Source organism: Otolemur garnettii, unplaced genomic scaffold (genome assembly GCF_000181295.1).
Source record: "Otolemur garnettii isolate 467f Iridium unplaced genomic scaffold, OtoGar3 scaffold00025, whole genome shotgun sequence".
Classification (NCBI taxonomy): Eukaryota; Metazoa; Chordata; class Mammalia; order Primates; family Galagidae; genus Otolemur; species Otolemur garnettii.
The window spans coordinates 2308775-2332539 of NW_003852420.1; the positions used below are offsets into that span (position 1 = coordinate 2308775).

Here is a 23765-nt window from a genome sequence, read left to right on the forward strand (position 1 = left end):
GCACTTGCCACAATGCCCACCTATTTTTTTGTTGTAGTTGTCATTGCTGTTTGGCAGGCCTGTACTGGGTTCGAAACCACCAGCTCCAGTGTATGTGGCTGGCGCCCTAGCTGCTGAGCTATAGGTGCTGAATCACCTTTTTTTTTTTTTTTATGATCCATGAGCAAAGAATGATTTAAATTTTTTAAAACCATTGTTACAAAAAGCTTCCATAATATTTGACTGATAGAAATAATATGTAGCCAGCAAAGCCTACAACATTTACTATGTGACCTTTTCCAGAAAAATTTTGTCAACCCCAGTTCTATTATTTCTACTTCTTTGTATGAAAATTCTTCTGCTCATTCTTTCTTATGGTTGGATGTGTATGTTAGGGGTGTGGGATTTATAATTTCTGTTGGGAGTTCTTCTTCAAGTGGGTTGTGAAAGGTTAAGGATCCCCAGAAGAGAGGACATGAGTCTGGGACATACTGCAACCTCAGCAACAAGAAACACACTGGGAAGGAGTGAGCTGAGGCTGGGGTAAGAGTTGGGGTTAAGAGGAGCTGACTTGGCCATAGAGACTGGCACTCAGAGGGCTATGAGAAGTTCAGAGATTGGTCTGTAGAATATACCTTCAGGGCACTGGCATCTGGACTGGATGAAATGACACTCAGGTGAAAATTCACTGGCCATTAGGAGTTTGACACTTTTGAGAAGGTCTGACAATGTGTAGTAGCACCTCTGCCCACTGCTGTGTAATCCTGGCCTACCACGGAGGAGGAACTCAGTAAACAGACTAGCAGATGAAATGTATGGGGGCAAGAAATGAAAGTCAGGTCTACATTTTGGGGACTGGTGAGTACCCACCAGGTATTTGCTGCCATCTAGTAGTCCGAGAATACTAACCAGATAGGAAGAATGTAGAGAGATATGTGATACCTCTAATAGTTGTCTTATAAAGTACTGGGGTTCCTGGGAATTTTCTATATAAGAAGTTTATATCATTGGCAAATAGGGACAGTTTTATTTCTTCCTTTATGATTTTAATGCCTTTTATTTCTTATTCTTGCTTTATTGCAATGGGTCAGCTCTCCAGTATATTATTGAAGAAAAATAATGAAAGTGGACACCACTGGTTTGTTTCTGATCTTAGGGAGAAACAATTCAGTATTTTATATGATGTTAACTGTAGGTTTTTTTTTTAAGATGTTCTTTATATCTGGAAATTTATAATTGAATTTAGAGGCTCTATCAGATTCAACTATAGTATTTTTGGTGCTAGGCAAGACTATATATGCATAATTTTATCAAGAGACACATAATACCTGGTTGTAGCTTTTTGTGATATTAGCAGCCTCATTGATGATTGTCGTCTGTGTAAATTATTGCATTATTATTAGGTTACAAATGATTATATTCTAATTATGCTAATTTTCCTTCATTTATTAGCTGGGATACTTCTAGAGAAAATTTTCTTTCAAATGAATTTTCTTTATTGTTGTCTGTGTAAATTACTGTATTATTATTAGGTTACAAATGGTTATATTCTAATTATGCTAATTCTTCTTCATTTATTACCTGGGATACTTCTCTAGAGAAAATTTTCTTTCATAAACTGTTTGGTTACCCTGCTTATACAGTTCTTATAGGAAAGTCAGAAAATGCTTGCTTGTTTTCTTTCATTTTTCAGTTTTCAGAATGGTGAATTGGTTTCATAGCATCCTCCAAAGGTGATGAGTATTTCTAAAAACATAAATTTGCCATGTGTTTCAATCCATTTGCCTGTGGTGCTTATTGATGCTAAATATATACATTTCTAATTTCTTTTAGAGCTTAATGTTTATCACTTTTCTTCTAGTTTTTTTGTCAGGTTTTCATTTCATGTACAACCCATGTTTTCTGCTGAGATATATTCTTAACTTGCATAAACTAGGATAAAAAGATATAATAAAAAGCCAAACTGTCAGTAAGTTTTTGGTGTCATGGCTCTTATGTTAAAGGTGATATATGTCAGATGATATACGTCATAATTTTTAAAGTGTTTTAGTAAAAATCAGTTATTAGGAAACCCTGTATGTTTCTGAATAACAACAGAGGAAAAGGTCTTCCTGACACACATCGTGATGTAATGTTAACTTTTTGTGGTTTAGCTTTTTCACTTGAGGCTTGTATATGTAACTTTCTGAACATTCATTTAGCTTATGATATGCATTTTCTTAGCAATTATAATTGTCCTAAGGTATAACATTTCAGTGTTCAACATACAATATGTAGAAAAGGGAATTAAAATTTATGGAGTTTCATGCACTTAGCACAGTGTCTCTACATAGTAAGTCTCAAGCATGGTTTCGTTCTACTAGCTTTATTGTCATCTTTTTTTTGATGGTAACAAGGATTGCTAAAATCCTATCCACAAAGTTTTATATTAAATTATGTATCTCGATACTGATTCTCAAAGAGATATTTTGATCTTGAAAGATGTTTATACTTTACCAAAAAATACAGTGAAGTTATTTCTGGAAAATACCAGGCGATTTTTAAAAAACTTGCACACTTCTATAAACTGTTTCTATTTTTGCCAAGATGTGTATGTTGTGTATGTAAGGAATGTATTATACATGTGTGTCTCTGTGTGGGTGTATGTATGGGGGAGTGAAAGATAAAGGAAGAGGTGTTATGTGTGAAGAGAAAATTTCTAAAATGGAAGGCATGACCGTAGAATAACAATTACACAGAGTACTTTTTAGGGAGATTTTTTTGTTAGTGCCTAATGCCTGTCGCAATACATATTAGCTAAATAGAGAACTGTATATTGTGTCACTTTGATTTCAGTTTCATGTTTCATTTAATAATCTTAGTCAACATTTTAACATTTCTTTTTGATTGCTAAGAGCCTCCCTTCCTCATTTATGTGTGTTGTGGAGGGGGAGGGGGCAGATACATGTATGCAGATGAATGACCCTGAAAAATGGTATTTTGTCTCTGCTCCTGTTGGGGAATCTGAGCAGATCCTGGAGATGCTCTTTCTTTTGCTATGATCTCCTTGACCATGGAGTTAAAAAATACTTTTCTTTTAGTCTTTTTGGATATTTGAATAATTTGGTACCCTTTTCCCATTATGTCAACTAATGGAGGACTTAATTTCTGAATAAAGTAACTTAACACTTCTGGCGGGAATCCTTTTTAAAGGAAAAATGTTTTAAATTTTAAAGAAACCTTATAAAGCTCTTATGCATATATTGTTTTTGTCTAAGAGGAAACTGACATTTGAATTTGTGAAATTGATTTTGTATGTAAGAAGCATTTCAAGTGAAATTTAGTATGTTTTTTAAAAGTTTTGTTCCTTTAGTGTTTATGAAAGTAACCTTTAAATTTTTTTTATTTCTAAGAATAAGGGCTCTTTTTTCAGAAATTTTTATTAGCACTCAGCCTATAAATTAAATTTCCTCTGTCTCTCCTTTTGCAGGTAGTTTTTATGTTTAACAAGTAGAAACCGTAGTGGAATTCTAGGCAGCATTCCATCATCCCCACCCTGCCACCATGCCTACCCTTACTTAGTGTGTCTCAATAGCTCAAGTTCACCTCAGGGTTAAAATATCTTTTTTTTTTTTTTTAAATATACTTTTTCTATGGAGCTACAGAGAGTTATTTCCCCTTGAAAGGTATGTATATTGCTTTAAGAAGGCAAAAGAGGGGCTATTTTATTAAGTCCACTTTACAGATGTTGATATTTGATGGCACTGCTATGAAAAATTGGTAGGGGGAGATTCAGATTGCCCGTGGTTGCCTAGATCTCTTTCCTACACCCAGGTATATGGGTGCAGAGGGAAAATGGCTATTGGCCATAGGTAGTCATTTATTGACTCAGAGACTGAGCCCAAGTTAATATAAACAAGTAAAATTATAAAACAGGATCTTTTGTAATCACTCAACAGTGAGAATGAGACAAAATCTTAGGAAATTCTCCCTCCCCCCCAGATTAATGTGGGGGTACAAACAGGTTATAATGTTTGTGTTTGTTAGGTAAAGACCCTGTTGTAGTTGTGTCCTATACCCAGAAGGTAAGCTATATACCCTTATGTTGTGCCCCTTAAGTGGGAGCACACCAGCCCCCTTTCCACCTCCCCACCCTCTTTTCTTTTCTTCCCTCTACCTCCCTCTTGAATTGAATTGAGTTTTTCTCTTGTATGAACATGTACTAAATTCTCTACTGGCTTCATATTAGCATTGAGTACGTTAGATGCTTGCTTTTCCATTCTTGTGACGCTTCACTAAAAAGAATATGTTTCAACTCAATCCAAGTTAATACAAAATATGTAAATTCCCTATTTTTTTTTTTGTGGCTGAATAGCTATGATATACACATACCACAGTTTATTAACCCATTCCTGGGTTGGTGGGCATCCAACCTGGGAATGCCCACCATAAATTGGGCATAAGTTGTTTCCACATCTTGGCAATTGTAAATTGAGCTGCAATAAACAATCTAGTGCAAATGTCCTTATAGCAAAATGCTTTCTTTTTCTTCTATTAGAAGAAAATGGAAGATCTATTTTGAGTTCTATGAGGATTTTCCATACTTCTTTCCAAAGAGACTGTGTATTACTTTGTAGTCCCACCAACAGTGTGAAAGTGTTCACTTCTCTCAACATCCATGCTAGCATCTGCAGCTTCAGGACTTTGTGATGTAAGATATTCTCACTGGGCTTAGATGATATGTCAGGGTGGTTTTGATTTGAAATTCTCTGATGATTAGAGATGATGGACATTTTTTTTTTTTTTGAGACAGTCTAACTTGGTTACCCTCAGTAGAGTGCCATAGCATCACAGCTCACAGCAACCTCCAACTCCTGGGGTTAAGTGATTCTCTTGCCACAACCTCCCGAGAGATGATGAACATTTTTTTTATATGTTTGATAGCCATTCATCTCTCAACCCCAGAGAAATTTCTGTTCTTGTCTCTTGCCTGGTGATATTTCTTTTCTCCTACTACATATGGGATTGGATTGCTCTTCTTTTTCCATTTTCTTGTGATGATTCATTAGGTTGTTGATGGCTGACTTTTGGATGAGCTCACTCAGTATGGACTTGTAGGGAAGCGCCTGGATTCTGTATTCAGCTTCCAAGACCAAGTCAAGAAGCAGGGGCTCCTTCACACTGAGGGCATCTATGCAGTCACTATCAATGAAGAGCATGATTGTTTCCAGTCCTAGGAGACAACCTTTATTGTCAACCTTTGTAACAATGAAAATACATCCTGCATATCAGATATTTACATTACGATTCACGACAGTAGCAAAATTCCAGATATGAAGTAAAAACGAAAATAATTTTATGGTTGGGGGTCACCACCCACAACATAAGGAACTGTATTAAAGGGTCGTGGCATTAGGAGTCATTAAGAAGATTGAGAACCACTGCCCTAATGGAAATGTTCCTGTAGGTAAGATAGCATGTACTCCTGGCTACTTGCAGAATTTTCTCTTTCACTTTGACTGTGGAGAAGTTCATTATAATGTGTCTTAGAAGTGATCTGTTTGTGTTGAGATGATCTGGGGTTTGATATCCATCTAAAAGGAGTGTCTGAGAATCTTTGATGATGTTTGGGAAATTTTTAGTTATAATATCCTCCACTAGGGTTTCCATTCCTTTAGGTTGTTCTTCTTCCCCTTCTGGAATATCTATAATCTTATGTTTGAAAACTTCATGAAGTCCTATAATTCTCTTAGTGATTTCTCTGCCTTTTCTCTCTGGCTCTTTAAATGTCCAAGTTATCTCAGGAATCTCATTCTCTAGTTCAGAGATTCTTTCTTCTCCATGCTCTAATATGTTATTGATAGTTCCTACTGAATCTTTATTGATTCCTTTAATTCCTTAAGCTCTGAGATATCCTTTATCGTTTATTCAATGTCTTTCACTCATTATTTAGATTAGTGTTTGGATTTCCTTTTGTTGATCTTCCACTTAAACTTCAATTCCCTTCACTGTTTTTGCCATCCTTATTTTATATTATATTATATTATTTTTTATTTATTTTTATTTTTTGAGACAGAGCCTCAAGCCCTGGGTAGAGTGCTGTGGCATCACAGCTCACAGCAACCTCCAACTCCTGAGCTCAAGTGATTCTCCTGCCTCTGCCTCCCAAGTAGCTGGGACTACAGGCGCCTGCTACAAGGGCCAGCTACTTTTTGGTTGCAGCTGTCATTGTTGTTTGGTAGGCCTGGGCTGGATTTGAACCCTCCAGCTCAGGTGTATGTGGCTGGCACCTTACCTGCTTGCACCGCAAGTGCCAGGCTGCCATCCATATTTTAAATTCCCTTTCTGTCATTTCCATAATTTCTTTATAGGTGGAATCTTCTGTGGTGATTTCCTTGTGGTCCTTTGGAGGGAGTGTGGGCATTGATCTCTTCTGGTTTTTTATATTCCCAGAATTTTTCTGTTGGTTCTTCCCTATGTGTGATTTTTTTCTTATTTACTTCCTTTCTGTACTTTTTTCTCTTAATTCCTCCTTCCCTTTATTTTTGCTTAGGTTTTGAATTGTCTTTTGGTATGGCACAAAATGGAAGAGAAGATGAAAGAGTGAGAAGGGTTAAAAGAAAGTAAAAGGGGGTGGGGGAAGAGGGTGAGAGAGAAGAAATTGAAGGAAAGAAGAAGGACAGAAGGAGTGAGACAGGAGTAATAGTGGTGTTCCACAGGGCACTTTGACCCATACTTGAATTGTAGGATTCTGGCGGCCCAGGCTGGTTGGGTCCTTCGAGGTTGGGAGCTCTTTACCAGTTTGAGCAAGTGTAAGACCCCGCCTCCACCAAATATAGAAAAAAATCAGCAGTATGTTGCTTTGTGTACTGACCACTACTTTCCTTCCAAAGGCCAAAGGTAGAAGAACCCCATCGATAAAGGGCTCAAGAACTCCTTAAGATAGGCCAATGCTGTGGCACCCCAGCCCAGTCATCAGAGTGAGGAACTGTCCCATAAATGAAATTAAAATAAAATAGAATATGACACATCACAACTAATAATAATAATGAAAATAGATAAAGAAAATTAAAAATAATACTATAAAAGATGTACAAAACAGGGGCATCTTAGTTATTGTTTGAGAAATTTATGTGGGAAAAATGAGAAATATAGACAAATGTCTACAAAAAGAGAGAAAAAACAAGAGACAGAAAGAATAAAAGGGACAGAAAAACCATAGCAAATATGGAGCCCTTGCTTTTGAAGAAAGTAAAAGTGAAAAAATAAAATTGCATCAAAACAAAAGTAACAAAATCTAAGAGGAAAAATTGAAAAAAAAAATTATTCAAGTATATTGTCTGGACACCAGTGCTCCAAGAAGATCAGGAAACAGAGAAAAAAGGCATATCATTATATAATACATTGCCTGTATAGTAGGTGGTGCTTGGGGGTTAGAAGAGCAAAATATGCACATTGATTTTGCTGTATGAGAATGAGGGCCAGAAGCCACTATCTAGTTGCCAAGGAGACCAAGTCCCATTTCCTGTTTTATTGGCCTTCAATCAGGGCTTTGTCACTTTACTAGCATCCACTCCCCACAGGGTGCTTGCCAGAGTAGTTAGGAGACATGGCTTAACTTTCCATATAGTGCCCCTTGTCCACAAAGTGGCTTTCCCAGGGAAGTAGGATCCTCCCAACTCAGCTTGAGTGGAGCTGCCTGATCTCAGCAGGCATGTCAGAGCTGGCCAATGTACCAGGACCCTGTGGGCTTCCTGGTGCCTTCCCACATTGGCTGTGCCCTGCTAGCAGCTGAACTATTGGGAGTTCCACCCCATCCCATTGTTCAGTCCTGGCTGCTGGGGCTCTATTCGTATTCACACTATTGTTTTAGCCTTCCCAAAGCAGCTCTGGTGATCACCCAAGTCCAAAAAATAAAACTGCAGGACAGGCCTTCCCTGTTTATAAGCCCTCTGCCAGGGGGCCGGCCACTGCCTGTACCTAGGCACTTTTCCTTCTGTGCCAGTCTTCAACTGCTCCTGATCTCCTTGTTGGCTCCTGGAGTCCCCTGCTGTTTAATTATGCCTGGGGTGATGTTTTTGGGCTGGATACCCCTGGCAGAGCTTGCTCAAGCCCTCTCTCCTTGTCTTAACTGTGTATGGCTGGTAAGGAGATGTTTCTAGTTCACCATCTTGCTCCTGAAATTTAGGAAATTTTTAAATGGTGAATCAGAATTACGTGTTATGTAAATTATATTTTTAAAAAAACAATTTTCTTTTCTATTTTCTTAATTTTCTTTTGATATCAGACACTCATATGTTTCTTTAGTCTCTGCTGCATCTCATTACTAAAATTATTAGATTGCTCATAGAAGTCATTTCATCCCTCACTGAATTATTCTCTAACTCATCTACTTTTTAAGTGATGCATAAGGATGTTTTAATGCTGCTGAGGTATGCAGTACTGCTTTTCCTCAATTTTTCTTGGTTTCCTTGGAATTCTAGGATGTGGAGAGCATCTTGTACGCACCATACTGGCTAGAGAATGTTCACATGCTTTACAAGCTGAAGATGCTCACCAAGCTTTGTTGGAGACTATGCAAAACAAGTTTATCAGTAAGTATAACATTAACAGAGAATATGTCCTTCTACATATTGATTATTTCACTGAGCTGTAAATGCCATCAGTACCCCATTTGTATCTCTAGACTGAACTCTGGGGCCTAGCCCAGAGTTAAGACATTCAGTTAATAGTGGTCACAAAGAGAAATTCCACCACAATAGCCAGTAAAGCATGAAACCTGCCATATAACTAGACTTTGATGTCTACCTTATAGTTATTTTCTAGAAAAGAGTCAATTACACTCATGCTATATGTCAGAATCAAACTTAGGTCTTATCTGTACCGTTGATGAATGCTATTTTTAAGGAAAACCAAATTTCTTATCTTAATAACCTATATATTTTATATAATTTGTTATTTGTATGTATATACTAGATTCATTCTCATCACATTAATGAGAAGGAATAAGAGCTGAAAAAAAGATACTCATGAAAAATTAACATCATAGAAATCCCATGATGGGTATATAATAACTATGTTTATTGAGAATGACTCAAAGTCCTTTTCTGAGCCTGCAACCACAGATGCACTAATTAGTTCTACTTCTCCAGATGTGGGTCCCTGCTAAGGAGTTTCAAAACTTAACTGTTTTGTCCGAGCTCACGTAATTGATCCTGCTCATTTAATAGTTGAAGAAATTTAGTTTCAAAGAGTTCAGTTACTTACCCCAAATCATCTTGTTAGCCTGTGGTATTTATTCTGCTTTTTTATTGAAAAAAAAAAAAAGTCATAGGAGGGCTCCAAGACGGTAGACTAGAGACATCTCAACAGCTGCTCATGGGATGATCAGGGTGAGGATACTCCAGCCACCTCTTACTGATTGTCCAGTATTGAATCATCATAGTAAGGGCACAGTGAGACAGGGTGGGTCTCTAGGAGCCTAGCAGGCCATTCTAACACCCAAGCACAGAGACAAGGAAAATTAAGGAGAAGAAGGAAGAGAGAGGAGCAAAAAGGGGAAGGAAGTGACCAAGAAGAAAACACCTGAGGAGGAACCAACAAAAACATTCTGGCATCATGGAAAACCAGAACAGATCAACCCCCACACCTGAAAGGATCAAGGGCCAGCTACCACAGAGGATCTCACCTATAAAGAAATGGAAATGACAGAAAGGGAATTTATAGTATGGAAAACAAAAATGATAAAGGGAATTGAAGGGATAAGGAAAAACAACAAAAGGTAACACACAAAAAAGAACCAAATAAGGGTTAAAATATGAAGAATAGAGAAGGAATATAAGGGAGTTTAAAGTATTGAAGGAGTCATTTAGGGAACTTAAAGATGCACCAGAAAGTATCAATAACAATTTAGAGCATGGAGAAGAAGGAATCTCAGAACTAGAGGATAATGCTCGTGAGCTAACTCAGGCATTTAAAGACACAGAAAAGAGTCAAAGGTGAGCAATTTCTTATAGTATTATAGGACTTCACAAAGTATACAAAAATACAAATTACAGGTATCCCTGAAAGAGAAGATTGACCTAAAGGCAGAACCCTCCTGGAGGGTATGATAACTAAAAATTTCTCAAACATCACCAAAGTTTCTGACACTCTCTTTTTATATGGATATCGAATCCTAGGTTGTCTCAACACAAACAGAGCATCTACTAGACACATTGCAATGAATTTGAGCAAGGTCAAAATGAAAGAGAAAATTCTGCAATCAGCCAGCAGTAATCACCAATTGATCTACAGGGGCAGATCCATGATGACAGCAGATTTCTCGGCTGAAATTCTGCAATCTGGAAGACGTTAGACTCCCACTTTCAACTTACTCAAATAAAACAACTTTCAGCCTGGGATAATATATCCTGCCAAACTAAGTTTCATATTTGATGGAGAATTCTTACCGTTTAATGACAAACAATCATAAGGAAATTTGCCACTACAAGGCTAGTCCTGCAGGAGGTTCTCAGATGCATACTACACACAGATCATCACAGTGAACCACCAGCAAAGTAAGGTCACCTGGAAAAGAAAAGTCTAAGTTTAGCTTTCACAGTGGCCCAAGTTATTAAATTAGGCCTCACATGGCTTGTTGCCCATAGCTCAGTGAGTAGGGCGCCAGCCACATACTCTGAGGCTGGTTGGTTTGAGTTTGGCCTGGGCCTGCTAAACAACAATGACACCTACAACCAAAAAATAGCTGGGCATTGTGGTGGGTGCCTGTAGTCCCAGTTACTTGGGAGGCTGAGGCAAGAGAATTACTTAAGCCCAAGAGTTTGAGGTTGCTGTGAGCTGTGATGCCATGGCACTCTACCAAGGGTGACATAGTGAGACTCTGTCTCAAAAAAAAAAAAAAATTAGGCCTTACCTCCATAAAATAAGACAAAGAGATTGTCACCAAATTTATCAATTCTCTCAATAAATGTGAATGGCACAGGCTAGCTGACTAGATAAAAAAGTACAAGCCAACTGTAGATTGTCTTCAGCAATCTAGTCTAACCTCTACGGACAAAACAAGGTTCAGGGTGAAGGATTAGAAAACAGTATTTCAGGCAAATGGAAATCAGAAGAAACAGGTGTTGCAATTTTATTTGCAGACAAGTTGCAGTTTTAAAGCAACAATATAATATAACAAGATAACATTTGAATTCTAAATATTTATATACCCAACTTAAATGCTTCCAGAGTTATGAAATGAACAATATGATACCCTAGACCACCATAATAGCTGGGGGGCTTATACCCCTCTGACAGAACCAGACAGATTCTAGAGTTGTAAGAGGTGAGTCTAGTCTCAAAATGCAGGTAAAACTGCCACCCATTTGCCCTGAGCCTGATGTTGGCCGTGGTGGCAGGAGCATGTGACTGTCCCTTCACTTTAAACGCCTTGACAGCTCTACTTTTAGAAGACACAGGAAGACGTTAGAATGTAAATGGCCACGATCCAAAGGAACCAGGGCAGTTGAGAAAACTATTTATTGGTAATCTGAGCTTTGAAACTACAGATGATAGTTCAAGAGAACATTTTGAGAAATGGGGCACACTCACAAATTGTGAAGTAATATGAGATCTCCAAACAAAACATTCCAGGGGCTTTGGTTTTGTGACTTACTCTTGTGTGGAAGAGGTAGATGCAGCAATGTGTGCTCGACCACACAAGGTTGATGGGCGTGTTATGGAAACAAAAGAGAGCTGTTTCTAGAGAGGATTCTTTTGTTGGTGGTACTAAAGAAGATACAGAAGAATATAATTTGAGAGACTACTTTGAAAAGTATGGCAGGATTGAAGCCATAGAAGTTATGGAAGACAGGCAATGTGGAAAAAAACAGAGGATTTGGGGCAACGCGTGTGACTCAAAGGAGTAGGGCAGTGGCCCCATATACTGGAGGTGGCAGGTTCAAACCTGGCCCTGGCCAAAAACTACAAAAACAAAACAAAACAACAGAGGATTTGCTTTTGGGTGTGATACTGTCAATAAAATTGTTGTTCAGAAATATCACGCTGTTAATGGGCATACTTGTGAAGTGAAAAAGGCCCTTTCTAGACAAGAGATGCAGTTTGCTGGATTGCAAAGAGGTTGTGGAGGTAAATCTGGCAACATTATGGGCTGGGGAGGAAACTTTGGAGGTGGTGGAGGTAATTTTGGCCATGGTTGAAACTTTGTTGGAAGAAGAGGATATGGTAGTGGAGGTGGTGGCACAAGAGGTAGTTATGGAGAAGGTAATGGTGGATACAATGGATTTGGAGGTAACAGTGGGAACTGTGGCATTGGTCCTAGTTATAGTAGTGGAGGGGGCGATGGTGGTGGTGGACCAGGGTATGGAAACCAAGGTGGTGGATATGGTGGTAAAGGAGGATATAATGTTTACAATGAAGGAGGAAATTTTGGAAGTGGTAACTATGGTGGTAGTGGGAACTACAATAATTTTAGAAATTATGGTGACAACAGCAATCAAATTATGGACCCATAAAAAGGGGCATTTGGGTGGAAGAAGCTTGGGCAGTCCATGTGGTGGTGGTTATGGATCTGGTGATGGAAGTGGTAGATATTAGGTAGCAGAAGGTTCTAAAAACAACAGAGAAGGGCTACAGTTCTTAGCAGTAGAGAGAGTGAGGAGTTGTCAGGAAAGCTGCAGGTTACTTTGAGACAGTCATTCCAAATGCATTAGAGGAACTGTAAAAATCTACCACAGAAAAAACAAAGATCCATAGTCAAAGAAGTTACTGTAGCTTAAATAGGAAACCCTTCTTGTTCAGGACTGTCATAGCCATAGTTTGCAAAAGTGCAGCTATTGATTAATGCAGTGCAGTGTCAATTAGATGTACATTCCTGAGGTATTTTTTCTGTTGTAGCTTTGTCTTTTTCTTTTCATTATATCAGGTATATTGCCCTATAAATTGTGGTAGTAGTACCAGGAATAAAAAATGAAGGAATTTTTAACTTAAAACACACACAAAAAGTATTGAGAGCATTAGATTCCTTCACTATGGTGATTTCTATTAATTCTCTACTGGATTCAGCCCATAAATATGATACTCTTTGTAATCAGAAATGGGATTGGAAAATGAAAGCTTTTAAGAGCTATTTGACACTCACAGGGAATATTTACAAAGAAATTGGACTTACCAGGGGACTGGAGTCAGATTGGGTTTTTTCCTGTTTTAATATATAACTCCTTATCTGTTTTAGGACAAGTTTTGTTATGTGCATAATGAAGGCAGATCTAGATAGTCCCTAAAATTCTCTTCAGCTCCAAATCCTGTATGATCCTTGATTTAGTTCATGAACTCATCTAAAATGCTGTATAAAGCACAGTTGTAAATCAAATTCCTCATAAATTAAAATTATAAATTAAAACTGTTAAATGATAGATAACAAATTCCCGTTTGAAGTAATTTGTTTGAAATTCTTTATGACAGTGATTGAAGTAAGCCAGCAGCCACTCTCTTTGTTTTGTGGAAAACAAGATATTATTCTCTTTTTTCCTTCCTTTGCTCTTTTAAAAAGATTTGTGTAAGTACTATGTCCAGAGATTTTCATGGCAAGGCATACATAGATGATTTTACAGCATAATTAGGTCAAAAAACCCATTTCCATTTATTCTGATTCTGAGTTCTCTTGCCAGAAAGGACCACTACTAGAGTTTGGTATGTGTGTCTTCCTTCTTTCCACTTCTCTCTCTTCCTTTTCCATACATTGTTTTACAGTATCTTGATACTCTTAATATGTCAGTACATACAGATTTATAGCTCAGTATTTCATGGTTCCATAATTTATTCATTCCCCTACTGAAAGAGATTTAAGTTGTCAGTAATTTCTGTCTGGATCAATTTACCATGTAAAAATGCTTATTTCTCTATTCTTTTCTAGTTAAGTATTTTTTATGATTCCAATTTTTGTTCTTTCTTAGCGTATCTATAATACTTACTGTTTCACTTTTATTAGTGGTTGCCCTAGAGCTTGGAATGTACACTTCCAACTAATCTAAATCAATTTTTACTGTACCAATATACAAATAATGTCAGTACCTTATTGTAATAAAATATTCCACATTTCTCCCTCCCATTTCTGAAATCATTGCTGGCATTTATTTTATATTTATATTTACATTTATATTTATTTTATTTATACACACCTACATACACACACATAGACACGCATATATATAATTACATATATAAATACACTCACATACGTACATATATATATAATTCACATATATGGCTGAATATATTTTTATTTTCAATAAATTGGAATATGTGAGATTAAGCATAAGAAAAATAAAAATTTTTATTTATCCTCATTTATTCCTTCTTCAGTTATATTCCTTTCTTTATGTATATATAAGTTTTTGCTCATGTAAATTTCCTTCCCTCTGAAGAACTTCTGTTAACCTGTCTTGCAAGACAGGTCTATAGGTAATAAATTTCCATAATTTTTTTTTCTGAGAAAGTCTTAATTTATCCATCCCTTTTGAAGTATAATTTTGAGGGTATAGAATTCTAAGGTGATTTTTTTCCCTCTCTATACTTTAAATATTTCATCCACTTTCTTCTTGTCTTTTGATTCTTTCTTAGAATTTTCAATTTCCATCTCTTTGCTCACATTATCCATCTTTTCTCGTATATTGTCTACTTTTTTCATTAGTTCCTCTAGCATATTAATGATAGCTTTTTAAAATTTATTGTCTGATCATGCCAGTATCCCTATTACCTTTGAATCTGGTTCTGATGCTTACTCTGTCTCTTCTAAGTGTGTTTTTGTGTTTTGGCATACCTTATAATTTTTGGAAGGTTCAGGGAAGCTATACATACACTGGATAAAAGGAACTCCCACAAGTAGGCCTTTAGTGGTATGGTAATAAGATATGAAGAGGAGGAATTTTTCTATAGTCTTTATGATTAGGTCTTAGTCTTTTAGTGAGCCTGTGTTCCTTAGCTGTGAATTTTACATAATACTGCTCTGTTTTTCATTTACTTTCCCCTCCAACATGGGAATAGAATGGCTGGACAGGGCTGGAATTGGGTATTTCTCTAACTCTAGGTTTATTAGGCTCTAGTAAAACACTAGTAGGTTAAATTTTGATAAAATAGTTTTTGTTATAGGAAGGCCTTGTTAAGAACATAATGATTTGGTATTTCAAAATGGTTTGTTTTCCCCTTCCCCTTTAAAAAACAGGAGGGTATTTTTTCCTTTAGTCTTTATCTTGAAAACCTGGTTCAACTCCTGGAGGTAAAAGCTACAAAATGTGTGGAGGTTCTCCTATGACTGGTTCCCCCTAGAGTTTTTAACTCTCAGACTTGTCTACACTGAGCCTCCAACAATTTGTCAATTATGATTCTGATTTTCCTACCATTGTACTGGTTTCCATGGTGTTTATGCTCTGCTAAATTTTAATTCTTTATCATTTTGAGGACAGCAGTTTTAGACCTTGTTATTTTGACAGATCTAAGAAGAGCTGTTAATTTTTTATTTTGTTCAAGTTTTACTTATTTTTAGGACATAGTGGTGACTTTCACACTCCTTACATGCCAGACTGAAATTGAAAGTCCTCTCTGTACTCTTTTCTAATAATTATTATCAAAATATTTTAAATTTTAAAAAATTATCCAAAATCATGGATACAAAAAGTAATTTCTAGTTTTGTCTTTTTCTGAGTGTAAGTGAGGTTGAGAAACTTTCCCATAGGACTTGGATTGTCATATTTTTCTGTGAATTACCTGCTCACAGTTTACCTTTTATTACTGGGAAAATTACCCTAAATCAAAGATTCTTTTTTTTTTTTTTTTTTTTTTTGGCAGTGTTTGGCTGGGGCTGGGTTTGAATCCGCCACCTCTAGCATATGGGGCTGGCGCCCTACTCCTTTGAGCCACAGGTGCTGCCTGAGTCAAAGATTCTTAAAAAGCATACCAACAAACCATCTGTATAGAATTGAAAAATATCCCTGAATGTCGTTATTAGAGTAGGAGTGTGTGTGTTTGGTATTTATAGCCCTCCCACAATTTAGTAAGGGATTTTTTCAAACTAGTTTTATACTTACGGTTCAAATAATTTGTTTTTATGCATTTTTCCTAAAGTAGTTAGTAACTTCTTAAAATAAAGATCTTTTTTTCTATCTTTTTGCAATTTGAAACAAACTCTGAAGTCATCTTAAATGTAGGGTTTGTTAAAACCTATTTTTGATAAACAAGACTTTAATGTGATAGAGTTAATAGAGTAAAATTGAAAGACATTTTAGAAATTGAAGTGTTTTTGTTTCTACTTGTGCTACCATTATACCAGGATCAGAGCTTTGGTTTGACTTAAAGAGGAAGCATAAAAGAGAATAACCATTTTGTGCATTTTTAAAAAACCACTCTTCGTGTAACATGCAAAACTCATAAAAATGGTACTACAAAAATAGTGTTTTAATAATACTTCATTCTAACCAGCTGATTATAGACTGAATGCTTAGTTAAGTAGGGAAAGAAATAAATAGATTTCCTTTTTAGTTCTTTTTAAATGATTACTCATGCATACACATATAAAATGTCTTACAATGACTCAAATGCGACTTTTCCTATTCAGGGTTATTTTTGAACAAACTTGGTTTCATGAATTATTCTTTTTTGTGCAAACTGTGGCTGCACATGTGGTATGTGAACCTTAGGGTGGCATTATAGCTTCTTGCTTAACACTTAACAACTAACCCCACAGTACACCTTTGGTTGGTTTCTGTTTACTACAAAATATAATGGTTGAGAAAATATTATTTGTGACAATCATGTTTCCCCTTTATTTCCTTTGAACATTTGAACTAAGTTATTAGTGTCATCAACCTATAGTCTTTGTGACTATTATTGGAAAATTCCAAGAGGTATATAGTGTTATAATGAAAAAATAAGTGATTTTTGCTTTATGTTTTATTTTATTCTTTTGGGGAGGTGTCCTTACACTGTCATTGACATTAGATATTTACTGTCAAATGCAGGACGCTGTCAACAATTGACATGAAGGGATTCCCCTCTTGTGATTTTCTGCCAAGTAGAAAAGTAATATTCAATAAATACTTAGCTTTAACAGCCAGATTCTTAGCTAAAGCCTCAGTAATTTGTGACCATTTGCTGTCATAGAGACAACAAAAGTACATATTTTAACCTCTTATCTATCTCAGATAACAAATATTTCATGAGTTTTCTTTAGGGAACTTGAAAAATAAAATGTTTTCTTTTCTAATACATTTTTGGGTTTTTAATGACATTTTCCCCCATAATACATGTACATTTTTCTTTTTCATCACTAAAATTTTTTTCTTTGCCTCTGTTTGGAGCCTGAGGGACTCCTACAAGAACTTATTTTGTTTATTAAGTCAAAGATGTTTCTCCTTTATTATTATAAACATTGTGATATTTAGCCTGCTGTACTCAATGTCCAAACTGCAAAATAAGGAAAATGATGAGTTAGGCTTCCTAAGAAGCATTATTTGTCACAGATTCTTGGCACCTACACTACATTTTTCAGAATTTTATTTGTCTTTTTTATTTAACAAATATTCATTGAAAATCATGAATGTATTCATTTGCTGGCTATTGTCTGAGATTCACAGGCGAATATAACAAAACAGCCTTTCTTTTCAAGCAGCTTATCTTCTCAAAGAAGAAAGAAGGCAAATGCACAGTAAATAGGAAAAGTGCAATAAGTGCCATACTAAGATTCAGAGGATACAAGGACCTCCATCCCAGGCAATTTTATGAAATGGAGATACTGGAGTCTTCTGATTATAAATAATCTAAAAATGCTGAACAAAATATTAAAGGCAAAAATCACACTTGTAAATGAATAGACAAGAATTTTCATTTTAGGTAATCTTAGGTGCTTAAAACTCCTAGGGAATTGGCAGAAGTAAATGAAAATCCTTTCTGAAGGAATATATTTTCAACTCAGATCTCTAAGACATCCTCTTATATGAATTTACTAAAGTATAAAATAAAATAAAGCACATGTAAAGGAGAATTACTGTGAGAGGGAACACGTATGTCAACAGAAGCTTTATCCAGACTACCAAAGCCTTTAGATATTAGAGTTATAAGTTAGAAAATATGAAATAAGGATATCTTAGATTTTTATTTTTTTTGAGACAGAACCTTTACTCTGTCGCCCTGGGTAGAGTGCTATCAAGTCATAGCTCACAGCCACCTCAATCTTTTCGCCTTGAGTAATCCTCTTGCCTTAGCTTCCTAAGTAGCTGGGGCTACAGGCACCCACCACAATGCCCAGATAGATTTTCTATTTTTAGCAGAGACAAGGTCTCACTCTCACTCAGGCTGGTCTCATACTTCTGAGTTCAAGCATTCCACCCACTTCAGCCTCCCAGAGTGCTAGGATTATAGGTGTGAGCCACTGCTCTTGGCCACAGTGGTTTTATTAAATAGGCATGATCATTTTGGAAAAATATTTGTCATTATTATGATGGAACACATGCTTATGCTACAGTCCAGAAATTCTAGTCCTAGATATTTGTATATGTACCAGATGACATGCACAAGAATATTTATAGCATTGTTTTTCTTTAACAAATATTATCAATAACTCTCATGTCCATCAATAGGAAAATTACCATCTAGCAGTGAAAATGAATCCATTACAGTTATATATATCATCATGAATGAACTGTAAAGTCATAATACAAAAGCAGTTTGTGAAGGACTCCAGTCAGTATGCCACCATTAATATAACTTTGCAAAGTCAAACATCACTTAATTATATTATACACACATATAGTCAAACTGTAAAGGACAGCAAGAAGTTACTAAGAAGTAATTTGGAGCAGTGGTTTCCTCTGGAAGGAAAGACCTAGGAAGTCTTAACAGCATTGGTAGTATTGAATTTTCCAAATTATTTACTGGATTAATGGATGTTTTTTCTGTTAGTATGCTTGCTATTTATATTTTATGAAGAATTTCATAGTTAAACTCATACTGTAATAAGTAGGAAAGGCAGAGGAGTCCAAAAGAAGCCAATGAAGGGGTGTCATGTCTGGTGGATTAATGAAAGCATTATGAATGAGGTGTGTTTGGGAAGGAAAATCTGGGGATTTATGATCAGGAGGTGATCTATTTTAATGGATGGGCAGAGTATAGTCAAGAGAGTGGTATGATTACAAGTGAGAAAAAAACCTAATAACAAGCAATTGGACTTAAAATAGTGGACACCCAAAAGTACGTAAGGCTTTTGGCAGTAGAGTTGTATTGTAGGGTGCAGGATGGGTTGGAGGAAGGAGACTTCAGAGGCAAAGTACTAATTTATAGGTCATGGCACTTAGAGAATCTGAACTAGACTCAATAAAAAGGAGGGTCATGTACTAAAAACTCTCCAGGAGAGAATCTCTGAGGGTTGATGACTTATTGAATGTGACAATTGTGGGGCAAGAAGCATCAAAATAGCTGAAGTTATGATTCTGAATGACATAGAATCACCTGCCCATAAGAAATTGTAAGAATGTCATATATGAGACATTGGACATACAGAAAATAGGATTGGTTTGGACCATGTTTGTGTGGAGGTTTTTGTAGACAAGACATTCACTATGTAGGACTAGAGCTTGAGAAGAAAGTTGAGACTTCAGTTGGCCTCATAATTCGTGATATCTTCCATAGAAAGCATGATCCAGCTGGGGAGCCAGATATGTTCACATATCATTTTCTCAAAGCTGTCTTTCCTAACTATAAAATTCTACTCTTCCTATTCTGCTGTTCTCATATTTCCTCTTAGCCCTTCTCAATTTATTCCATATTTATTTGGTTATTATTGTTCATCTCTCTTCAGTAGGGCATAAATTCTAGCAGAGCAGAGATTTTGACTGTATTTTCCCTCATTGATAGAGAAAGAGTATCTTGTGAAGGGAGTAGAAAAGGGAGGAAGAATGAATGGGAGGAAGAGAAAAGGACACTGTGATTTGGAAGCCAGAGATAGAAGGAATTTTTTAACATAAATAAAGAACTGCCAGATTTCCATGTGTTTAGAGATGTAGATGAATATGGAAAGAAAGCTTTTTGATTGAAAAACCTAGTATGGTTTAAATGAACTTTCAAGTTTGTGTAGCAGCAGAGTAAGAAAATAAGAACTCCACTTGAACTGAGAGAAAAAGATCAGAAATGATCAAGAAGGTCTTTTGATCCACAGTCTTGGTAACAAATTAGATAATTTAGAGTTTAATAGATGACTGACGTCCACACCTTTGCATATAAACTGTATAAATATTACACGAACTGATTGAAGCATAATACTTTGCTTTTCATCTTTTTTTTTCTTTAACTGGAGTACATTCTTCCATCATGACATAGGATACATATACAGAATTCCCAACATTTTTATGTATGTAGAAGTTTTATAAATCAGAATGTGTTTGAGTGACTAGGTATAATGGGAACAAAACAAAAAATAAAAGATGACAAGTTTCTGTAAGCATGATGGTCATGTTTAGAAATGAATATGGTTTTCTAAGGACCTTCAAAAAGTTTGTTAGAAACCTCATGGCAGAATTGAATGCCTTTTGCTTGTCCCTTTACTGGAAAGTCATGGTGGAGAGCTTTGAAATACGTCTAGGGTGTTTTCCCACCCCCCATTTTCAAGTAGAGGTTTATTTAAAACAAGACGCAAAAGGCTTGTATGAGAACATCAGATGGTTGAAGAACAAGAAGAGTGATTAGATGGATAATACTCAGTGGAGTAGTTGAAAGTAGTATAAATTTCAGACTTTCATTTTTTTTCCTTTGGCTACAATGGATGATTAAAAGATTATATTTATTGACGGGCAACTGTCTTTTGAAAATAGTTCATTTGCTTGTTAAATTTAGTAATACCAAAATTTGATATTCAGTGTATATTGAGTATAAGAAACAGAACCATCACAATTTCCAAGGAACCAGAATTACCTTTTTTGACATAGCTGATGCATTTTTATCTTGGGATCAAACTAGGTCACCCTGTCTGGGAGGTCTGATCATTTAATCCTCTTCTTCCTCCCTTCTTATAAGTAACAAAGAAACTCTGTGTTTTACTCGTAGAATTGATCAGCAGCAGACTAACAAGATAGACTTATTGGAATCAGAAACAATAGGAGAATAACTTCATTGGATTTTGAGCTCTCAAAACAGAGTTTGGTTTTCTCCAAACAGAAACAATAGGAGAATAACTTCATTGGATTTTGAGCTCTCAAAACAGAGTTTGGTTTTCTCCCTGTGGCTGGGGTTTCCTGTTTGTATGAGAGCTCTAGTTTTTCAGAGTCTGGAAATCCATATATTTTGGACACTTGGAGTTTTTTAAGGAACAGAGGATGATTACATTCTCACTCATTTGGCCCTTGGAGAATCATTTTAAAAAGCTACTAAATTTTGATAATGATTTACTGGAAATAATTCAGTACTGTTATAATAAGCACAGTGCTAACAAAGGTAAAATAGAACACAAAACTCTATTAACTCTGTAGACAGTCTCATGTTGCTTTACAAAGAACCATAGTTTTGTTGCTGGTCTGTTTGATTTTAAAAGTGCCCAGTTTTGGAGACCATGGAGTTAATTATAAAGGTTGGTGCCATCGCACAATTGGGAGCTGCTGAGCTATTCATAATAGGTACTTTATTATGAGTTTTATGTTAAAAGATGTTTATAAAGCATTAGGATATAATTAAAACCACATAAGGAATTTATTTCATCCCATGCAGGAAAAAAAATAAAGATCTTTGTTTCCGTATTAGCGATTTTTTTTTCCTCCTAAGGGTACTGATGAGGTGATCAAAAAGCTTTTTGTCTGTTCCTTTAGTTTGTTAACATGTGGAGAAAACCCACTAATATTAGTTACAGTAAACTCAAAGCACATAATTATAATGTTGCAAAAAGCAAAGGAAAATTGTATAATGTATGGACGGATAGTTTGAATAGAGCCTATGCTGCGCTTGAAACATTGAGTGAATAAATAAATCTGTAATTATTCTAACACTCGTAAGAGAATTTAGAGTTATTTTTTATGTCTGTAAAATTTTTTCTCCTCATTATAATAAATTTTTTAAGCCATCAGATATTTGAGAATAACTGTGATTATTGAGGAGTCTGTGAAAAACCACACATTCATGAAGGGAGAATAGATGTACAACATTTTCTTAACCTTCTATGAATATGGTAAAACCCACTTCATTCGTTAACAATAATAGTGGGCAACTTATACAACTGCTTCTCACATATAGCTTATCTGAGGCTTAAAGTTACTCATAATTTTCTGGTATTTTACCTTGCTTCTGGTTTGATTGTTTAGTTTCAAATTAGGTGAACTCAGAATATCTTCTTTGTGTTAAGTAGCAGGAGTTTTATTTATTTAAAACAAAACAAGTAGCAGAGGTCATTATTTGAATTTGTGGTATTTGTTGGAAAAGTTTTGAATGTTTGCTGAGAGAGAGAATAAGAGTTTAGGGTACCTTTTTTTAAAGACAAAAATAGTCCCACCTGTTTTCATGTGCTGCTTATCCTGTAAAATATATAAAACGTTCTGAAAAGCTTCTTATTGTATTCTGTAATAATTAGATACAAAGAAGCAAAACAAGTGACTAATATATAAATGTAGAAAACTGTATTTAAGGAATCCAACCCAAATATCAGTTGACTGACAACCAATAAAAATGGCATAGGAGAAAATTAGCTCCCTTTGGTCTAGTGATTTTGAAACAATAGCACTTTACCAAAGTCATTTGGGAGCAATTAGCTTTTGATTATTTTACAGATAATTGATAAAATTTTAATATATTAGATGATAATCTGAGTTCCTATTTAATAGTCTTAGGTGTGATAATAAATACTATTGTGGTTTAGGTGGGAGAATGCCCTTGTTCTTAGGAGACATCTTCTGTGGTATTTAGAATGAAAGGTTATGATGTTTAAAACTCACTTTCAAATGACTTGGGGGAAAAAGTGTTTGTGTGTGTGAGTGTGTTTCTGTGCATGTGTGTGAATTTCTATATCTATGAGAAAACACAAATGTAGCAAAATATTAATTTGAGAATCTAGTTGGAAAGTATGTAAATCTTCATTGTATTGCTGTCTCAGTTTCCCTAACAATTTGAAACTCTAAAAGGTGAAGGGAAAACTAAATTCAAAAGTACTATTAATGATTCTTTTCCTTCTCTTTTTTTTCCTTTCTTTTCTTTCGTTTTTGTTTTATTAAATTTTGAGACAGTCTTGCTTTGTTGCCCCAGCTAGAGTGCCATGGCATCGTCATAGCTCACTGTAACCTCAAACTCCTAGGTTCAAGCAATCCTGTTTCAGCCTCCTAACTAGCTGGGACTCAGGCACAGGCCACCACACCTGATACATTTTTTTTCTATTTTTAGTATAGATGGGGGTCAGGTGTGAGCCACTGTGCTTCACCAGTTCTTGAACATTTCTTATTTTGTTTCCCCGCGAAGGCATTCCAGTGACTTAAAAACACACAGATGAGTCTGCTTTGCTTATTACATGGTTACTGTGGATAAAATGAGATTACGGTGTATACAAGTTGAGAAAATTCTATATACATGTGAGCTATTGTAATGCCCGAATCGCAGGGATCTCCCACAAATTACTCCGAGGCCATGTCCAATGCAAAAAGCAAGAGGCAATTTATTTATTTATTTATTTATTTATTTATTTATTTATTTTGAGACAGAGCCTCAAGCTATCCCCCTGGGTAGAGTGCCATGGCATCACGCTCACAGCAACCTCCAACTCCTGGGCTCAAGCGAGTCTCCTGCCT

The 23765-nt window shown here is 35.9% G+C and overlaps 1 protein-coding gene and 1 pseudogene across 1 annotated transcript in view; both read left to right on the forward strand.

Annotated features, from left to right (window-relative positions):
* The window catches only part of TASP1 (taspase 1), a 302109-nt gene that overhangs the window by 204129 nt on the left and 74215 nt on the right, over positions 1 to 23765 (forward strand). The window contains exon 11 of the mRNA XM_003788007.3: positions 8442 to 8552. Within this exon, the coding sequence (XP_003788055.1) occupies positions 8442 to 8552 (111 nt within the window). The remainder of the gene's footprint in view (positions 1 to 8441; positions 8553 to 23765) is intronic.
* LOC100947652 lies at positions 11305 to 12625 on the forward strand (annotated as a pseudogene).